General features: G+C 46.8%; 1 protein-coding gene across 15 annotated transcripts in view; it reads left to right on the top strand.

Moving 5' to 3' along the window:
• Window positions 1-21,920, top strand: part of KIAA1217 (KIAA1217 ortholog) — a 460,197-nt gene that overhangs the window by 367,156 nt on the left and 71,121 nt on the right. For all 15 annotated transcript variants that reach the window (XM_047755381.1, XM_047755384.1, XM_047755385.1 and 12 more), the window contains one exon: window positions 20,423-21,252. In XM_047755381.1, the coding sequence (XP_047611337.1) occupies window positions 20,423-21,252 (830 nt within the window). The remainder of the gene's footprint in view (window positions 1-20,422; window positions 21,253-21,920) is intronic.

Raw genomic sequence — 21,920 nt, 5'->3', positions numbered from 1 at the left:
ACCAAAAATAAATGGATTTTGAACTAACCAGATTTAGATTATCCAGTATTTTTATTGAAGGAGAATAGGCCATCAAGTCAACTGAAAAAGAGCAGCTGCTTCAAATTATGAGATGCTTTGAATAAAGCAATCCTGGCTTAAAAGGGTTGGGTAGTAGTATAGCATTATTTGCAAAAGGCAGCCTCTTTGCTTAAGCAAATGGCTCCTACAATAACCTTGGAAAATTTCACGTATCCCTGTTCACAGTACTTTCAAAGTTATTCTTCACTTGGAACCAGTGATTTTCTACACACAAAGAAAAATACATTCTTACATTTTAATGATTATATGATGTTGCTGTATCAAACATTGGAAAGATAAGTAGCACCAAGAACTTGAGAGTTAATGAATATTATTGTTTGTCTAGACTAAGTAAGAACGAAAAAAGTCAATTTTTGTTTCTTTTTTACAGCTGCACCTGCGGCATATGGAAGTTCCCGGGCTAGGGATAGAATTGGATCTGCAGCTGCTGGCCACAGCCACAGCAATACCAGATCCAAGCTGCATCTGTGACCTACATCATAGCTTGTGGCAACGCCAGATCCTTAACCCACTGAGCAGGGCTAGGGATTGAACCCGTATCCTCATGGATACTAGGATGAAAAAAGTCAACTTAAAATTGACTTAAAGAGGAGTTCCCATTGCGACTCAGTGGGTTAAGAATCCCACATAGTATCCATGAGGATGCGGGTTTGACCCCTGGCCTCACTCAGTGGGTTAAGGATCCGGGATTGCTGTGAGCTTTGGTGAAGTTTGCAGATGCAGCTCAGATCTAGTGTTGCTGAGGCTGCAGTGTAGCCTGGCAGCTGCAACTCCAATTCGACCCTTAGCCTGGGAACTTCCATATGCTGCAGCTGTAGCCCTAAAAAGCAAAAAAAGAGAGAGACTGTGTAATAGTACAGCTGGTGTGAAGATGTGGCCAAAATGGTGACAGTCTCTTATAATTGAACAAGGTGGAGAAACCGAAGCTTTAAGATAAAGCCCAAGTTATGGAGGGGACAGATGAAAACATCACTAAAGATTATACAGTTGATAAACATAAATCATTTGACTGTCAGAGTAAAATCTAGTTCTTGTTTAAGAGTCCTCCAGACCTTTGGCATCTTGTTATGCGGCCCAAAAGAAGAGCTGTTCCGTGCGTCATTCTTGAGCCCACTTATTAAGACCTGTTCAGATAAAAGGTGTGGAGGTCAAGTGTACCCTTTAGCTGGGGCACCGCTTCCCGTCTCTCAGGCAGCACTAAGTCCCTCCATACTCTTGAAATCCAGAGAATATGTTTCCCCCAGTTGGTGGATCAACACGTGTACTTGATTTCTTTCTTTCTATTTTTTTCCTCTTCCTGCGAAATCAAAGGTCACGCTTTCCCTTGTTCTGATTGAACTCTTTGAACCTGTTTCTTTTTGTTTGCCGTTGACATGATAGCAAGATCTGCCAAAGAAAAACCCAAACAACAAATCGTAAGGATTGTCAGTGATGAGGTAATTCAGAATAGCAGGGACCTAATCGACAGCTTAAACTTCAGAGCATTTTTCTCATGAAGCACGCCTCTAAAGCACTGGGAGTCACGGTTGGAGTCTGATGTCTTCATCTAGATGAGCCTCTAGCGCTGTTGCTTGTGTTCACTTCCAAAGAGGAAGGCAACTGAATGGAACATTCTGTAGGTGGGTCCCTACTCCTTGCCAGAGGGACCAAGGGAGCATTCTGGATACATATCCACGAAGTGGATATCATTTTTGCTTGCCTTGAAAAGCAAATCTAAAAATATATTTCCTAGCAGCTGTGTAACTGCAAAAAAAAAAAAAAAAATCTGCTCTACTGCAGCGCAAATTACTCACTAGATATCTCCAGGGTTCAGATCTTAATGCTTCAGAAATTTGCTGCAGATTTTACTGTATATATTTAGACCAAGGAGCCTATTAGCTTGCGATCGGCTAGAACCTCTGCATTCACATGAAAATGAGAAATGTGCCACTGCTGGCAACCTCAGGCTATAATTATGTTAATCTGACCATTTTAAGACTGAAATATGTTGTTTTAAAATGTTTCTGTATTTTTTCTTATTTGTAACAATGATCTGAAGAAACCTGATGAGATGCTAATAGGTTTCTATTCAGTATCACTTTGTGACTAGAGCATAAAAATGAGTCAAGTGTGGTATTTCGATATTTTTAATTTGGGCAGAGAATTTTTATCTACAGATAGGTACTCATATACATACTGCATCTTAATAATATGAAAACTACCCAAATGTAGTTTTATATTTTAAATGTGGAGACAGTGGATACATATGCAAGGCCATCTTGATGTGTTATGCACAATTACAAAGCATTTCTATGTTTGCATTAAATCACCACACTTTGCTATACCAAAAAAAAAAAAAAAAAGGTCGAAAATTACTTTTTGAGTAACAACTCAAGATAAATGCTTTTCTATCTAGAATGATTCTAAAGCACACAAGTCTCTGTTTTTAATACAAATGCAGGACAGGATTGCGTAGTTGAAATTCTGAGCACATCCCAAAACTTGTCATCAGCTAATTGGTTCAGCTTCCTCCTCACCCACAGGCAAGTGATGACAAGCATTCTCTTTCCGTTCCCCAAAGAGAGGTTTGCCCGGATGATAAGACAGGAAGGGAAAAGAAAGATGAAGGGAATCGCCCATCCCTTAATTGTTATAAATAATTAATACTTGCATCTTCTAATTGAATGGGTATAAAGTGGATGGGGAGGCTTATAGAGCCTGATCTGGGCTCAGGACCACCAATTCATTTGGGAATGAGAATAAGTAAAAGCACCTCCTTGAATGATAGCCTATAATTGGACTTTTTTCTCAAGGATGAGGTCTGGGGGATTTCATACAGTGTGGTGTTCTGATGTTGGTTGCCTTCAGAATCTTCATTCTTTCATGAGCTCCCGTCTCTCAAGAAGAGAATCACACTCTTCCCCCTCCTCTTGTGCATCTGTGAAAGTGGGGGTTATCTCTTCTGTTTGTTTTGCTCTCAGGGTTCACGGAGTGAGCCCGAGAGCATTCATTGGTGATATGAGTGATCCCGCATGTTGACACTGCTCTTCTGCCGCCCCTGACATGCAAGGATCATTTAGCTTATTTGAGGTTCACAGCACCAGATGGGTAAGAACAGGTGTTCCCCAACAAACCCAGCAGCAGAACCAGAGGCTCAGAAGCACTGAGTGACAAGACCACAGCCCTGGCCATGAGACCACAGCCCCAGAGGGTCCCCAGGAGCAGAAACCAAGTTTCTTCATTCATAATCCACTGTTCTCTCCACCACACCTCACTCTTTTCCTCCTCTATCATGTGGGGAAGGGTACTGATCGAAGAGGGAGGATGATTAAATACTTAAAAAACAAACTTCGGTTCTCTGGTGGCACAATAGGTTAAGGAGCTGGCTTGTCCCTGTCACAGTGAGGAATCCCCTGGCCCAGGAACTTTCATATGCAGCCAAAAAAAAAAAATTAAGATGTTCCCACTGTGGCTCAGCAGGTTCAAAACCTGATGAGGTCTCTGTGAGGATGCAGTTCGATCCCTGGCCTTGCTCAGTGGGTTGGTGATCTGGCATTGCCACAAGCTGTGGTGTCGTCTGCAGATGCAGTTCGGATCCAGTGTTGCTGTGACTGTGGCATAGGCTGGCCACTGCGGCTCCGATTCCACCCCTAGCCTGGGAAATTCCATACGCTGCAGGTTCAGCCCTAAAAAGAAGAAGACAATCTTTGAAAACTAATTTGTAGGCTTCAGCACATCATTGAGATGGGTCTTTGGAATCAAGCAACATCTTCCAATTTTAGAAGATGTTGTTTAGAAGACAAAGATCCCTTTGTCTGTTTATTGACCCATATCTTCCTGTCCTCTCTGGGAGAAATTTTGCCCCTGGGTTGCTTTTCAGAGAAGGGGAGAAAAGGAAGAGAAAGGAAAATACAAAGAAGTGGGGGGAAATGGCTGGAAGTTGGATTGGACGATGAGGGAAAATTAGCCACTTTGGAGCCTCTTTCTCTTTTTGTTTTTTGTTGGGTTGGTTGGCTTGGTTTGGTTTCTTCTTTCCTTTTTTATGGCTGTACTTGGCCCCTGTGGAAGTTCCTGGGCTAGGGGTCAGATCAGAGCTGCAGCTGCTGGCCTATGCCACAGTCACAGCAACGCCAGATCCTTATCCCACCAAGCAAGGCCAGGGATTGAACCCACATCCTCACGGAGACCATGTCAGGTATTTAACACGCTGAGCCGCAATAGGAACTCCTGGAGCCTGTTTCTCTTTGAAGTGAATTGCAAGCTCTTGCTGCTAATCATGAACCTTGAAAGGCGCTCTGTAGGTGATGAAGCATTTTTGTCACCTGCCTCACCCACTGGGGGACAGGGGATCCTTTCCTATCAGGACCAATGTTTGAGGGTGGGGACAACTAGACCTGGTCTGCCCTTTTGCCTGAAGTGGGCATTTTGTGGTGTGGAGATGACTTCCTTACCTACTGGTCCAGTTGCTGTCCTTGTGGTTCCTGTGAGCTACTCTGTGTCAGGAATGCAGGTGTCCCTCAAGCACGGGGATGCTCAAAGGCCTGGTGGTGTGTCCCCAGGATGCAGGGAAGCAGAACTTGTCTCTGGCAGGGAGGCTCCTGGCAGTGTCAGAACCTGGTCGGGAGCAGGGCCCGGACGACGACTAGCCAAACGCCCCCAGCTGTCAGCACAGAGCAGGGCCTGGCAGGGCGTGGGCGACAAGCTGGCCAAGCTCAGCCCCAGGGTCTGCTTGACTCCCAAACCCGTTGTCTTTGAGGCTGTGATTTATCCAAATAAGGAGAAGCAGTGGTTTTGCTGACCATCTCAGATTTCCGAGCCATATCCACTGGCTGGCTGGCTGGCTTGATATTTGAACTGAAAACACAGAGGTATTCCTTTGAAATGGAGCACTCTTGTGGGGCTCCTGAATGCCCTGGGGTCATCATTTGGAAGGCGGTTTGGCCCCACATTTGTAGATAACAGTAACATGGTCTGCTCTATGTTACTCTCCTCTTGTGCCTCTTGCAGCATTCAATCCAGATGACTTTGTTCGAGTATTTCTGGACCTGATTTTATTAGAATAATACTGACCTTAGTGATGCTTAAACCACTGCCCTCCTTTGAAGAGTATTCAGAGACGGCCAGGTCTCCACACTGATGTCTTAACTCTAGCGTTTGAGGTTGTTCTGGCCCTGTTATTTGCCTTTGGGGCCCCAGTTTCCTCATCTGTCAAATAGGGATTATATCGTTGATCTGAAGAGTATGTGCTGGGAATTAAATGGGAATTTTGGAAAGCATTTGGTAAGTAAGAGGGCTCCAAAAATATGAGTTTCCTTCCCCCAGTTCTACCTTCTCCTGGCAGATTCAATTGAAAATAGTTACAGGGGGAGTTCTCATCATGTCTCAGTGGAAACAAATCTGACTGATATCCATGAGGACTCGGGTTCGATCCCTGGCCTTGCTCAGTGGGTTAAGGATCCAGCATTGCCATGAGTTGTGGTGTAGGTCACAGACACAGCTCAGATCCTGTATTGCTGTGGCTGTGGTGTAGCCTGGTAGCTACAGCTCCAATTCGACCCCTAGCCTGTGGGTGCAACCCTAAAAAGACAAAAGACAAAAAAAAAAAAAAGACCAAAGAAAGAAAATAGTTAACAGCAGTTCCCCTGGCATCTCAGTGGGTTAAGGACTTGGTGTTGTCACCATGGTGGCTAGGGTTCGATCCCTGGCCCAGGAACTTCTGCTTGCCTCCTGAGTGCACTACCCCCACTCAAAAAAGAAAAAAGAAAAAAAAAATAGTTGCAGGTAGAGAAACTCTAGGTAATTATAATGGTCAACCAAAGTTTAGTGAAGTCAGCTTTCTGAATTAGGATTAAACCTAGCCCACAATAGAATGGAGATTTTGATGTGAGATTACCTCTTTCTTTCCTTTACTCCCCAGAGCAGTTTTTATCAGAGTGGTCCCTGGGTCAGCAGGTCAGCATCATCTGGGGACTTGTTAGGAAGGCAAATTCTCAAGCTCCGCCCCAGTCCTGTTAACATTAGACACTCGGGAAGTGGGTCCCACTGATCTGTGGATCAGTAAGCCCTCCAGGTGATGCTGATGCAAGTTGAATTGTGTTGAATGTGGAGAACCGCTGCCCTAGAATAATTTGCTGGCTAGGTCAGAAGTTTGTCCATCCCCCAGGACACTTGGCCCTGCTCCACCCCTTGTCCGAGGCCGTGCCTAACTTCCTGCCTGAAATACCTAAGAGAAGAAACTTTTTTTTTTCCTTTCGTTTCTTAAGGGCTACACCCACGGCATATGGAAGTTCCCAGGCTAGGGGTTGCATCGGAGCTGCAGCTGCCGGCCTATACCACAGTCACAGCAACGCCAGATCCAAGCCGTATCCTTGACCTATGCCACATCTCACAGCAGTGCCAGATCCTTAACCCACTGAACAAGGCCAGGGATTGAACTCCCATCCCCATGGATACTAGTCAGGTTCTTAACCTGCTGGGCCACAACAGGAACTCCAGAGACTCTTTCTTCCCTCCTGAAATGCTGCTATGGACTCCCTTAAATCCTACCTCCTCCGAGAAGCGTACCTCAGCTCTCCCAGCCGGAAACATCTTAGTCTTCCATCCACTTGGGTCAGAGGATGTGTCCATTACGCTCATCTGAAACTTGCCAAAGTTATTCTTGCTTTTGTCTTATTTTTAACATTCACATACATGCCTCATCTTCTCTGCTCTTAAAAGGTAGGAGCCATGGCTGAAAGATTCTTTTCCCTTCATCAGCCTTTACCCTGGGCTTTTCATTCCTAGTGACTATTCAGTGACCCACTATTTCATGGACCCACAAGAGGTTGTGGTTGGAATGGGCCTCTGAGAGGTCAGACATCCTGCTTACAGGTAAAGAGCCGATGTTAACTCCTGGATCAGAAGGCAGGCTCCATGATGCTGGGTTGAGTGTTCTTCCCCCTCCTCATGCTACATTGACAGGTGAGAGATACCTGGATGGGGGCATCCGGGCCACTGGCCTGGCCCAGACGAGCAGATGCTCTTTTTCTCGCCAGCCACTTTAACCCAAGAAAAACAGATGGGTTTTCAACTGAACATTCATATCATTTATAAATCTGGATTTTCATTCTTCCATAATTAATGAGAACGGGAGAAGTTTGGGAGCCTATATAATAATATATCAAATAGCATCTATTTCCAGTCGTCCATGAGGGAATTGTCCCGGTTCACATACTCAGTGTACCTGGGATCCCCACAGAACTTCTTTTCCTTCTGAGTTGCTGTTCAGAGGAGAGAAAGTGGCTCTTCTGAACCCAGGAGTAAACTTGGCGCAAGGGCTGTTTGGATCTGGATCACCAGCATTGTTTTCCCACCTTTATCATGAAGGAAAGATCAAACTCATGGTCCTTCGATGTTGTCCACTGGGGCTGTTTCCTCACCCTTTCTTCCTTGGACACATTGGTTCATATTGCTCAGCTGAGGATCCAAATAATGGCGCGACTCAAATGCCTTTCATCTGAAGCCACCCATAAAATTCCCTTTAAAGCTGGCTCTGCTGCCACAGCTCCTCTGGTCTTTGCGGCTCGTTCTATGACCAAGTAATAGGAAGATGGGAACACAGAGCAGGATGCAGGTGACGGGATGATTCCTGGCGAAGAGCCACGGTCATCACCCAGTGTGGACTCCAGAAAAGCTGTGAAGGAAGCGGAGGAGGCACAGTGGGGCAGGAAGCAGGCCTGAAAGGGTTAAATCTATCAGGGACCCCTCTGGTGAAGAAAGCCAGGCTGCTTGAAGCCCTGGGAAAGGGGGTGACATAGATTTGAGCAGCTACATTGTGAGAGGACAGTGGCAGCCCAGCAATGAAAGACCATTTGTTTTCCAACTTTCCATCGTCTACCGTCTAGTCGCTCGTTTGTTCACCAGCATTTTCTCTGATGGTCTCTGAAGGGTATCAGTCCTTTAAGCTGCAGCTGGAGAGCATAAAGTTCTCGTTTGCTGTTTCAGGGTAGACATGGTGAGGCTATGTTATATCGTCAGACGGAAAATGTTTACATTCTTACACTGTTATGATCGTCCTAAAGCTCTAGAATATTGTACCAGCACTTTTTCACTTAAGCATAATCAACTGGATCCGTTTCCTTAATGAAAGGTAAGAGGGGCAGAGGGCACAGAGGCAGAGATGGAATGCATCTCCAGGAGGTGTGGTCAGTCCCAGGAGTGTCACCCAGGAGCGGGACCAGGGCTGTGATGGTAAAGTATGCTAATCAGATGAGGCCCAGATATTTTCTTCCGTAAGTGATCTGGTGTCTGTGACTGACGAAGACATGTCTGTGTGTATACATCGACATATGTGTGTGTATACACATATTTACACATATATGATTTGTGATGTAGTGAAACCTATGTAGTGAGACTTAACCTGGAGTATATAATACTGGAGTATATGTAAGTAAATTACATATAATCGGAATATGTCCTAATATGTATATGAGTTAAGTACACCGTAGAGTTCATTATATAACTGATTTTGAGGCAAGAAGATAAAACTAAATAGTAGTTAAGAGAGTACCTGGATAATTAGTTCGTAAACCCACCAAGATGTCCTGTAACTCAAAGTGGAGCAATTGAGGAACTTCTCCAGTGGCATCCGCCAGACCGTCTGCTCAGGGTCAAAACTCAAGCGTATAAAACCTCAGGAATCTCCACAGGGAAGGCCTTGGGAGCATGGGTCCTCTCAGAATTGCTCAGTGTCCTGGGAGACACGAGAGTTCACCCTTAAACAGAGAAGAAGCGACAGTGGTGAGGCTGAAGATGTGAGTCCTTGCTGTTCTGCTGCTTGATACTGTCTGCACTCAGGCAGGGTGCTTATCTGCTTACACCTGCACTTTCTAAGCATTCAGATGGGGATGGTGACATAGGACCTGTGCTTTTCACTGTTCTGAGACCTGTGAAATAAAATCACAATTGAAAGCACTGTGTAAACTGCAAACTGCTGGATGATTAGATTCTGTGTGTGTGTGTGTGTGTGTGTGTGTGTGTGTGTGTGTGTGAGTGTAGCCATCTAAAATCATTCGTAGGATAAAAAATGTTATAAGTAAATAAATAGGAGCTCCTGATGCAGCTCAGTGGGTTAAGAACCTGACATAGTGTGCCTGAAGATATGAGTTCAGTCCCTGGCCTTGCTCCGTGGGTTAAGGATCCAGCGTTACTGCAAGCTGCAGTGTAGGTTGCAGATGTGGCTCAGATCCGGCATTGCTGCAGCTGTGGCATGAGTCAGCAGCTGCAGCTCCAATTCAGCCTCTAGCCCGGGAACTTCCATATGCCCCAAATGCATCACTAAAAGGAAAAAAAGGGAGTTCCCGGTTGACGAATCCGACTAGGAGGTTGCAGGTTCGACCCCTAGCCTTGCTCAGTGGATTAAGGATCCGGCGTTGCCGTGAGCTATGGTGTAGGTTGCAGACGCGGCTCGGATCCTGCGTTGCTGTGGCTCTGGCGTGAGCCAGTAGCTATGGCTCCGATTGGACCCCTAGCCTGGGAATCTCCATATGCCGCGGGAGCGGCCCTAGAAAAAAGGCAAAAAGACAATAAATAAATAAATGGAAAAAAGAATGGTAACAGTTTAAAAATAAATAAATATATATAGAGAGGGTGATAATAGTATATCATATATTACAGAATGTATGCTGATTAGCATAGGAGTTTTGGAGAACTGTCTTAAAAAGAAAAACAAAATCTCAGGCACTGAAAGTTTACATTTGGGTGACGGAGATGGCTTATCTAGAAGCACCAACAGGGAGTTGTGTATAAAAGTGTCTGTCCAGGAAATGGGTGGATATGCAGAGAGATGGAGATAAATAATGAGGAGCGCTTTGTACTGTCTGTTGCAAGTGGCAGCAAGAAAATATCATTTTGCAAACCGTAACTATTTAGATATAAAAGGAGGTTGTCCTTGGCCTGGATAATACAGGAGTAACGCAACAGAAGGTTGGGTGTTGGTGAGAGGAGAACATTTTTCTTTTATCTGTGCAGCAGCTCAGCACAGTTAGTGATTGTGGCTTGGAAGTTAAATGATTTATTGAATGCTGACTGGTTTATTTGTTTCCACATGGAGATCTTGAATCACCTTTGGGCATAGTATTAAGTCAGCCAGCAGGTCTGGACCTGGAGGGCTCAGCAGAGGTCACCATGTCAAAATATTTGCGGGAATAACACTCATCTTAAATATAGCCATAAGCTAACCATCTCTTGCCTGAGAATTAAATAATTTTGGCAACAGCCTGTCTGTCTCGTGTCTGCAAGCCATTCCATTTGTGACCAAATGAAACATTAATAGGTTAGCAAAGACCTCCCAGACGACCACCTTTCCAATTTTAACAATGGAAGCAAGATGAAGTTGACATTTGTCCAGCATCCAAATCACTTCCCCAATAGTATCTTCATGTCTACAAGAACCATTTAGATTTTCTTTTAGCATGTTTTTTTTTTAAATCCAATAAAGAAGTGAATGCAAATGGGGAAATAAGAATAAATTTCACAAAACCTTTAGCCTTACTAGAGCATAAAAAAAAAAAAAAATTTCCTGTTGGAGTTTCCTTGTGGCTCAACAGGTTAAGGATCTGACATTGTCACTTCAGTGGCTTGGGTCACTGCTGTGGCGCAGGTTCAATCCCTGGCCTGGGAACTTCTGCATGCTATGAGCATGGCCCCAAAAAAGTATTTTCTGTCAAGGTAATGCTGACTATTTATTAGCATATCGTTTCTTAAGCCTCACTAGAAATAAATTCTTGTACTTTGCTTAGCATGCTGGTCAACAAAAAGAACCAAGAGAAGGAAGGATAAGATGCTTAACACACCACTGGGAAGAGCAGGTTCACAAAGGGTGGAGCAACCCAAGGCAGGTGGAGTTAGGAAAGCCGGGCCTGAGATGTTAGTGGTTGGGGGCACCCAGAGTGAGCCAAACTTTGCTCTAAGTTGGCCTGAAAGAGCCATTCTCTAGAGGGCAATAGCCACCCAAGTGAAGCTGAGTTCTAGGGCCCCAGAATATTGTGGAGGAAATTAGCTTGCCTGGTCCCCCAGCCAGCTCGGGGTTCCTGAACTGCCCTCTCTTCTGGATGAACTGGGTGTTGAGTCCTTGCTAGAGAGCCTTTAATTCCCCCTGATTCACTGCAGGACTGGGCCAGCTCTCCAACTCCTGAGAGCGGATGCCTGCTCTGGTCCTGACAAGCGGTGCGTGTCCTCCCCAGACGGTGCGCTGAGGCATCTTGGAAGGGAAAGGAATTGCTCTGACCATGGCAGGGAGGAGGAGATGGGAGAGGTGACCAGGACCATCCATCCCTCCCCTTGGACCCGCTGCCACCCTCATTAGCAGTCCGCAGAAGCACCTGCCTCTAAAGTGGCTGATGTGGACCTGAGTGCTGAGCTTGGCGGGGTTCACGGAGCCAACAGCAGTGACAGCGCAGTGCTTCTATTTCCTGGAGGTGGTGGCAGCGGGGGCTCAGAACCCAGACACCTCACATTCATTCGCTCCCCAACAGTCCTGCACGTATAAACCAGGGTAAGCCAAGTACAAGAGAGGTGCCGGGCGGGACATCTTGTGCCCTTAGAATGGGGGCTTTGGGGATGCAGCAGGCTGGAATCACGGCGTAATCAGAGCAGGGAGGCCCACCTCTCCCTCCCCTTTCCGTGAAAGCACGCGTTTAACCAAAGGGACAAAAGCTGCCAAATGCAGACCAGATGCGTCAGGGGCCGACACCGCGTGCTTCCCATCCTCGGGTGAGAAATAACAAACTCTTGCCGATTAGATTAAAAATCCAAACAAGGCTTTTCACATTCCATCTCCTCTTTTCCAACCTCTTCAGTGCATCTGTTACAATCTCTTGGTCCAAACATTGTTTCAAATGAGATGTCCTGATGGGGGCAGGGGCGGGACCGGGGGTCGGGGGTGCACGGCAATGTCCCGAGCTCCAGGTTCTCCCTCCTTTAATACCGCAGAGCTTTTCGATGGCAATAAGCAGTTTGGGGGTTTTTTTAGGGAAGCCTGCAACGCTCCCTGGATTTGAACTTAAGAGACGTCATGGAATTCTTTTGGTCGGCAAGGACCACCTCTAAAGGCCCTAAAAATGTCTAAAAAATGCACTGGCTGCCCAGAGCGTGGTCGTGGGGTGGCGGGCGGCCAGCGGGGCCTCTAGCCCAGAGTTTTGAGTCATTTCTCACCGGATTCCCACTGGAAGGGCTCTCTGCTCTGTTCAGTCCCTGAGGGCACAGAAAGCATGAGGGGGATTAAACGGCCTATCTGTGAGCTAAGGAAAGGCTTCCTTTTTCTCGCACCTTTTGTCAGCAATGTGTTAATACCTGTCTCCGTGGAGGGCTGTGCATGCCGCTTCTTGTTGGGAACACCCGCCTCCCCCACCCTGTTCCCCTGGAAGGAAATAGCTGTGTTAACAGCGGTTGTGCATGGATTGGGGGGGGGGGGCGGGGGGTGTCTGGTGACTGCCCTGGCCTTCTCCTCCTCTGTCTTTTTGGGTTTTTTTTCTTTTTAGAGCCAAACGAACCTGTGGCATGTGGAAGCTGCAGCTGCCAGCCTATGCTACAGCCACAGCCACACCAGATCTGAACCACATCTGTGACCTACACTGCAGCTTATGGCAATGCCGGATCCTTAACCCACTGAGCGAGGCCAGGGATGGAAGCTGCATCCTCATGGATACCAGTTGGGTTTTTAACCCACTGAGCCACAATGGGGGGAACGCCCTCCTCTTCTGTCTTGTCAAGGATGGGGCAGAAGGAAGGGCTCTGGTTATACCCTTCTGGAATACCTTCTGTGCTTAGCATTGGCTGGCCCTCCCTCCCCGTCGCTCTCATTTCAGGCATGTTTTCGAGACTAATTGAAGTTGCTTGCCTGGTGCTGCATGGGACTGATCCGTGGCTGCTACTCAAAGTTCAGCTCGGTAAAGCCAGCCTGGTTAATTAATAGACAGCCCTCCTGTTTTCCCTCCAGGGTTATAAGCCCAGGGAAGAGGCTCACATTTCCTTTGGTTGCCAACCCACGGACTTCAAAAGTCTGGCAGCAGAATGGGTGTTGGGCGCCAGCCTATCTGGGTTTTCTCAGCAGCCCCCAGTCCCTCGAGAACACGGATCTGAGAGTTGGTCCTGTGGGTGCTGAGGCTGTTGGGTTTTCTGATGATTTCGTTGGCTGGCGGCAGGTCGTTGGCTTGTGCTGGTGATCCTCTTTGCCTCAGTAAGCTCTGCTTTGTAATATTTCCTTCACTGTTCACCCATTTACCTAGGCCTCTCGGAGTTCATTTGTTGGTGTGTGTTTTCCGGGTAAGCAGTTGCTGAAGTTCTGAGTCACCAGCCTGTGGTTGGATGTGGCTGAGGTTATTCAGTGACTAATTTCCAAGGGGAGGAGAAATTGGCTTATCATAGGGAGGGTGACTTTTTATCCACGCCTGGAGCAGCTTCGCTCGGAAGACTGGGTAAAGCCAAATGGTCTTTACTGGTGGTGGGCACTCAAACTGGGAAACAACTGAGGATCTGTGGGATTTTTTGGGGGGAGGCGGGGTGATTTCTTCTGTGAAGAGAAAGCTGTCTAAAATATCCAAGTGTGGAACTGAGGATTTAGAGGAAGCCAGCAGACAAAGGAATCGCTTAATTGGGAGCTCAGCCAATGTGCTTTTTCCCGGCGTTTAGTTATACAGGTGATTTTCTTAAGAAAAAGTAAGTGGCTTTAATTCTTTGAAGTTGAAAGAGTCTCCTAAGAATCATTTTCAGTTTTGTCTGGTGACTCCACTAGATGGTCTGATTGAGTGGTGTGTTTACAAATTCTAGACTTGGAAGGGTGAGGTTTAAAATACAATAAACTGTACATCATATTCCCCTTCTACAAAGGATATGTATATTATTTATATATATTTATAAGAATATATATATATTCTATATGTAATACATATATATTTTTATAATGCTCCACAAAGAGACATGATTACATGAGACAGTTTCCCAAATGACTTGAAATCAACATTTTTCAAGCTAGATTTTTTTTTCCAGAACCAGTTTAAATTTTTTCTCCCCTTCTGATCTTATATTCAGGAAATTTGTAAATGAGTGATATTGGGTTTAACTTATGGTGTTTGGGGAAAAACCAAAGGTAGAGATCCGTTAGGATTCCTAACTGAAACTTCAGGTGGTGACTACCCCAGATTTTTTCTGGTCTTTGGGAAGGATGCGCCCACACAAGGTGTTGAGCTGTGTGCTGTGGGGAGGGTCAGCAGCATCTCAGCGGGGGCCCTGGTGCAGGGGCTCTGGAAGAAACTCTGCTTTTACAGGAATGGGAAGGACTCAACCCGGAGCCGGCAGTGGTTTGGGCAGCAGTGAATGGAGGGAGAGGGAGATGATGCCGAACGCAGCAGGTGAAGGATGGAGATCAGCCTCTTTCAGGCACTGCCAGTATATCTAGTGCAGATAAATGGACTTTTCCTTTGTCTGGGCCAAGGTTCAGGCCAATAAATATCCGTATTGTGTTCCGGGAAGGTGTTAAAGCCTTTTATTTGGGTGTTTAGGTCATCTCTTTCTTGCTATAAATGAAATTCTTTAAAGCTCACATAAAGACATGATGCTTGAAATCTTCTGGGCTCAAAGGGTCCACGGCATAACATATCCAGATACTCTCAGCTTTCTAAGAGCAATGAGGTGATAGAGAAGATTGGTGGCATCAGAGAGACTGGTGAGGAAAGAAAGGATTCAGATATATTAAGGTGAATAGTAACTGTGTATAGGGGTGTGTGTGTGTGTGTGTGTGTGTTTGCTTATTTATTTTACCTTTAAAGTTTAATTTCCTCTTAAAAGGCCTGAGTTTTGAGTAATAGTATAGGAAAAACCTAGTGTGGATTTAATGCCATTTCTTTTCTCATTCACCAAAACACTATTAAAAAACAAAACAAAACAAGACTACGTAGGTGCCTGATTCCAGGAAAATATCACCGTGGGAAGAACAGTAACGTAAAAGGCTGGGCTTTTTTTCTAAACTATGAATATAGAATTTTTTTTTAATTTTTTTTTTTTTTTTTTTTTTTTTTTTTTTTTGCTGTTTAGGGCCGCACCCATTGCATATGGAGGTTCCCAGGCTAGGGGTCAAATCAGAGCTACAGCTGCTGGCCCATGTTACAGCCACAGCAATGCCAGATCTGAGCTGAATCTGTGACCTACACCACAGCTCACAGTAACGCTAGATCCTTAATCCACTGAGCAAGGCCAGGGATCGAACCCGCAACCTCATGGTTCCTAGTCGGATTCGTTTCTGTGGCGCCACAATGGGAATTCCTGAATATAGAATCTTAATCATCATCCTGGTTCAGTCAATCAACCAGTGAGTATCTCCACTGGTTGGAGTCTACTTTTTTTGGGAATAGCAAGTGGTCTCCTGGGAGATCACGGAAGATTTGAAAAAGATTCTTTTCATCTCCCCAGACCTTCCACCTCATCCTAAGAGTGAGTTGCCTTTGGTTGATCTGTACCCTTTGGTGTATGAACCCCAGCTTTCTCATTTTAAAGGTTTATTCAAGTGGTAGATTTAAAACATTTTCCTACTATACCGCGGAAAGATTATATCATTGTCTTCTTGGGCTGCATATAGAGCCAAGGATGAAATTATCAAGGTTCTTCTCAAAACTCAGTCTTAGAAAGTCAGGTCTAGGTTGGCAAACCAACATAAGAATTTTGCCAAAAGGGAGTTCCCGTCGTGGCGCAGTGGTTAACGAATCCGACTAGGAACCATGAGGTTGCGGGTTCGGTCCCTGCCCTTGCTCAGTGGGTTAACGATCCGGCGTTGCCGTGAGCTGTGGTGTAGGTTGCAGACGCGGCTCGGATCCCACATTGCTGTGGCTCTGGCGTAGGCCGGTGGCTACAGCTCCGATTCGACCCCTAGCCTGGGAATCTCCATATGCCGTGGGAGCGGCCCAAGAAATAGCAACAACAACAACAGACAAAAAGACAAAAGACCAAAAAAAAAAAAAAAAAAAGAATTTTGCCAAAAGCTTCCAACCTCTGTGTTGCCTAGATTGATGGAGACATCCAACCTTTGATTACCTGTTCTATCTTAGCTGAATACTTGTATTCGCCTCTGATGTGGATAACTCTAGTGGACAGTAATTCATTCTGTGACTCTGTTGGATGATGGCAAGATTATTTGGAAGTGGACCAGGCAGGGCTGACATACAGCATTACCATTGGGTATGTGGTGCTGGTTGCTTACAGCTACCATCCATCCTTGCTGAGGTCCCATTCTTGTTGGCAGGTACCCATGTAGTACTGGCTACTGGACGTTATTTTGACAATCACCTGCATTCCCCTTATGAAGGCCCAGTGTATCTGAATTATTGTTCATTAATTGTTACATTCTGAATTTATCTGCACACGACATCCAGAAAGTCTGAGCTTTTCTAATGACTTTTGCCGCCTGTGTTTTATTTTAAACTTTATATAACTTCATTATATAATCTCATTTCATTTAGTTACATAACGTGCCTCCTAGCCATGTCTTTTTCACATCACCAAACATATTTTTAAAACACCTATGCTCACCTCTGTTGTTTTAAAGGAAAATTCGAACTTTTCGTTAATTAAAGTTAACCTTACATTTTTCTTTCGTGAATACTCTTTATTCTTCTGGACAGTTCTGTTCTCCTTGGAATGTTGATGTCTCTTTTTATTCTCTTGCCTGAAAAGGCCAGGGAGGGGGGTAGTTTCCCCTGTGTGTTAATTGGGGTCAGGATCCTTCAGATCAGGATGTGACCTTCAGCCAGATAGGGAGGAAAAAAGAGAACAAGGAGTGGTGACTAACCCCATTAGATTATTGTTCATCCTAAGTGGGTTCTAGGCCTTTGAAACCCTATTCTTTTTTTGGAGTTAATAACAATAATGACCATAATACCCACCGTTTGTTGCACCTGATTGGCCTTGAGGGCCGTGTGATGCCTTCTACACAGTGGCATGTTTGAATTTATCCTGATGTTTGTTTGGGTTGTTTATTGCATGGTGTGGCCTGATTGGGTGGGGGATTTGGCCAAATAGGTGCTGCTTATATTTTATCACTTGTGAAGCCCTGCCTTGCTTACCACCGAGCTGGACCTTTCTTTTCATTGAGCCCTGCATTGAGGCAGGCAGGGTAGGAGAGGTATTTATAGAGGACCTCGTTGATCTGCTGCAAAACTCTGGTCATGTGGTTGCCCAGCCATTCTGGAATGAGGATCGGATATATTATCACACAGTGACCTTGGCAATACCCTCTTGGTTGGAGGCCCTGAGCCCTTGAGTTATGGAGGTACGTGGGCTGGAGCATCAGGACTGAGTCATGTGGAGCAGACACACCTGGAGCCTGACCTTGACCTCAGCCTGGGTGTCACTCCCCAAGTGCTAGGAAATGGGGAGAGGGTCCTGGGATGAGAACAGCTTGAGCATATCCCGACTCCAGTTTAGAGCGGGGAGAACAGACTGGCCTATTGTGATGGGAGAGAGAGAGAGAGAGTGTGTGTGTATGTGTGTTGGGGAGGCAGGTGTAGTGGATAAAACCGTCATTTCAAGCAAGGAGCCTGCATACTCTGTGGTCGCCACAGGGGGCTGAGGAGCCAAGTAGTGCTCAGATACTGTACCCCCCAAAGGACTCTTTCAGGTTGCTTCATAATTGCAATTCGCTTTCCTTTTTGGTTGGTCGTTTCTATCATGAAATCCACCATAGCAAGTAAAACTGCCAGGGTCAGGGATTCTTCATTGCTGGATCCTTCCAGAAACAAGATAGGGAAGCCGTGGGAGTCGGGCCAGTTCATCCCCGGCATTCTCATGACCCGATGTAGGCAAGAACGTATCCTCTCAAGAGCAGAAGTTTCCCCTCAAGGGCAGGAACTTCCGGGGCTTGTTTAGAGCTGTGTCCTAGAACCATGCTTGGTGCCAGCAAGTGCTTGGTCCATACTGTTTACTAAGCGAATGGACTTATGAGATAAGGAATCGGTATGTATTCAGGGCTCTGGGCTCGGCTTCCTTTGCAACCTACTTCTGTTGCCTCTTTTACGTCTTCGCTCTTCTCCCACCACCCACGCTCTGGGTCTCTCAGCTGTTCGTCTTGGTTTACATCCATTTGAGCCCACCTCCTCACTCCTCATTCCCTACCTTGCCCACCCCGCAACCGTTTACACCCTCCTTGTCTGTCACGTCTTCCAGAAGTCCCCATGGGAACGTGGGCTCCGGGGATAGCACAAGCAGGACTTAAAGACCGGGCTTGGGAGGTGCCCCTGGCAGTCTGTCCATCCGTCCCTCCCTTGTAGCTATTTGGAGAATTTCCGTGGTCATGACCTTCTTGGACTCTGATCAAAACAGAAAGTATCAAATACTCACATCCTGAATTAATTTGTATTTTTTATTCTTTTCCTTTCTCAACCAAGTAGTACAGATGCAAATTAGTTTCCCCTTTCCTGTTAACTCGATTCTTTTTTTTTATTGAGATCTAATTGATACATGACAGTATATTAGTTTCAGATGTACAACATAATGGTTCAATAGATGGATATATTGCAAAATAATCATCACAGTAAGTCTAGTTGACATCCGTCACGACACATAGTTACCATGTTTTTTCTTGTGATTAGAACTTTAAAAATATATTCTCGGAGTCCCTGCTGTGGCACAATGAGTTAAGAATCTCAGCAGTTAGGAATCCAACTGGTTTCCACAAGTTTGCAGTTTCGATCCCTGGCCTCGTTCAGTGGGTTAAGATCTGGCGTTGCTGTGAGATGTGGTGTAGGCTGGCAGCTGCAGCTCAGATTCAACCCCTAGCCTGGGAACTTCCATATGCCACAGTGGCAGCCCTGAAAAAGCAAAAAAAAAAAAAAAAAAAAAAATCTGACTGCTGCAGCTCAGGTCGCTGCAGAGACTTGAGTGTGATCCCCTACCTGAGAACTTCCATGTATATACACTGGTATATATATTCTCTTAGCAACTTTCAGATACAATAGAGCATTCTTAACTGTAGTCCCACATCCCCATGACTTATGTATTTTATACCTGCAAGTTTGTCTCTTTGGACCATCTTCCCCCGTTTCACCAGCACCCCTGGCCTCCACCAATTTGTTCTCTGTACCTATGATTCTTGAGTCATTGATTCTTGAGTTTCTCCTGAAGGCGAGTTAGTGGGAGACCCTGTGGGAGTCCCTCCTCTCCTGACCTGGGTGCTAATGACACAGCCCGGAAGTCACTGCTGCCTGGGCAAGAAGCACAGGGCTTTTGATGGCCTATCCGGGCATGCTCTTCAGCATCACAGGGCAGCCCAGAGGGCATATGGTCAGGACTGTCCTCCCCACCATGCCTGGGGTGCCCGCCCCTCTTCTCTCCCTTGCCATCCCCGCTCTGAGTTCGCCTCCAATGGCACTCTTACCTCCTGAATCATTACTATCTCCCGACCTCTCTGAGCTGGTTTCTCATGGGCTTGAGTAAAGCATCAGCACATCAGTGAGACTTCCCTCCAAGGTCTTCCCATGCATCCCTTTTCCCTCTCTGCCCATGGCCCTACACTGCATCCACTTGGAAAGATGGGGAAGATGCTTACCCTCTATTTTCCAGGGCGAAGACTAGAAAAGGGTGCCTGAGATGAGCTTTAGAAAACATGGTTTTAGCACTTTTGATACATCAGACCTGCAGTTTCTTCGTGTCTCTAGGAAGTTGTGGCCTCAATATTTAAACCACTGCACTATTTTTCCCTCAAACTCCCCAACGTGGAGCTCTATGTCAGGTATATTCATTGCCTGTGGTTGCTATGATAAATTACCACAAACTTTGTGGCTTGAAACACCACACATTCATTTACTTTCCAGTTGTGGAGATCAGAAGTCCAGAATGGAAACCCAACAGCGAGGTATTGGCAGTGCCCCACTCGCTCTGATGGCTCTGGGGCAAGTCCTTTTTTTTTTTTTTTTTTTTGCCTTTTCAAGCTTGGGGGCGGAGGGCGGCTGCTGCCTTCCTTGGCTCAAGCTCTCTCCTCCATCCTCAAAGTAGGCAGCGTGCCATCTTCCCCAAACCTCTCACTCTCTCTGATGCTGCTTCTCTCATCCCATCTTCCATGATTCTGACCCTCCTGCCTCTTTCACATATAAGGACCCTTGGGATTGCATTGGGTCCACCTGGATAATCCCAGATAAGCTCCCCATCTCACGTCCCTAACAGGGGGCCTTGCAAAGTCCCTTTTGCCATGTAAGGGAACATGGCTTCAGGTTCCAGGGACTAGGCGTGGACATCTTGCAGGAGCCACTCCTCAGCCTCCTTCATCAGGGCAGCCACACTGAGATGTCTCTAAAAGCATGAGTCTCAAAGTAGATTTTCTAATCTCTTGTTTGACTTTCAGATGCAGAGAGAACTTGTTTATGCGAGAGGAGATGGTCCTGGTGCCTCTCGACCAGGACCTTCCGCTGCACCCCACGCCATTCCAAATTCTCCCCCGTCCACTCCTGTGCCCCATTCCATGCCTCCCTCCCCATCCAGAATCCCTTATGGAGGCACCCGCCCAGTGGTTGTTCCTGGGAACGCCACCATCCCCCGGGACAGACTCTCCAGCCTCCCCGTCTCCAGATCCATCTCGCCCAGCCCCAGTGCCATTTTGGAAAGAAGAGACGTCAAGCCAGATGAAGACCTGAGCGGCAAGAACCTGGCGATGTACCGAAACGAGGGTTTCTATGCCGACCCTTACCTTTATCACGAGGGGCGCATGAGCATAGCCTCTTCGCACGGCGGGCACCCGCTGGATGTCCCCGATCACATCATCGCCTATCACCGCACAGCAATCCGGTCCGCCAGCGCTTACTGCAGCCCCTCTTTGCCAGCGGAAATGCACATGGAGCAGTCCCTGTACAGACAGAAACCCAGGAAATATCCAGAGAGCCACTTGCCCACTCTGGGCTCCAAAACGCCCCCAGCCTCTCCTCACCGAGTCGGCGACCTGAGGCTGGTGGACATGCACGCGCACCACAATGCCCACGGGCCCCCCCACACCATGCAGCCGGACCGGGTCTCGCCCAGCCGCCAGGCCTTCAAGAAGGAGCCTGGCACCCTGGTGTACATCGAGAAGCCCCGGACCGTGCCGGGACTCTCCGGGATTGTGGACCTCGGCCCTCCTCTAGTTGAGAAGCAAGTGTTTGCTTACAGCACGGCCACCATCCCCAAAGACAGAGACACCAGGTAAGGCGGCGCCGGTGGCCGAGGGCGGTCTGGGCACACGTGCCGGGGCTCAGGGCTGCTCTGCAGAAGAAAAACCAAGAGAACTGTGGTCAGCTAAACACTCAGGGTGAGGGGAGTTGGGGAGTAGGGTCAGAGGCCATCCTTGTCAGCAAAGAGTCTCTAAATCTTGGCGTTCTCCTCTGGCTCAGTGGTAACCGACCCGACTAGTGTCCATGAGGAACGCAGGTTCAGTCCATGGCCTTGCTCAGAGGGTTAAGCATATGGCGTTGCCATGAGCTGTGGTGCCGGTCGCAGATGTGGCTCAGATCCTGTGTTGCTGTGACTGTGGTGTAGGCCAGCAGCTGCGGCTCTGCTTTGACCTGTAGCCTGGGAACCTCCATATATGTCTCAGGTGTGGCCCTAAAAAGACGGGGGAGAAAAAAAGAGAGAGAGAGAGAGTTTCTAAATCTGGTGGTCAGGTGAGGCTGGCCAGTAGCCAACCTAAAAGGCAGGCACGGACGCCAACAAGACAGGTCAGCACCGGCCTCTGGAGTGTGGGTCTAACTGAAGCGTCGTTAGTATAAATCTGGATAATGTGGAAGAAAATCCTGATTAGGAGAAACCATTCAGACAAATCCATCAAGAGTCAGTAAGAACTGATGTGGAAATTAGGAGTGCGTGGTCCTCGT

This window comes from Phacochoerus africanus, chromosome 12 (assembly GCF_016906955.1).
Source record: "Phacochoerus africanus isolate WHEZ1 chromosome 12, ROS_Pafr_v1, whole genome shotgun sequence".
Lineage (NCBI taxonomy): Eukaryota > Metazoa > Chordata > Mammalia > Artiodactyla > Suidae > Phacochoerus > Phacochoerus africanus.
This window is presented reverse-complemented; position numbering and strand designations above follow the sequence as displayed.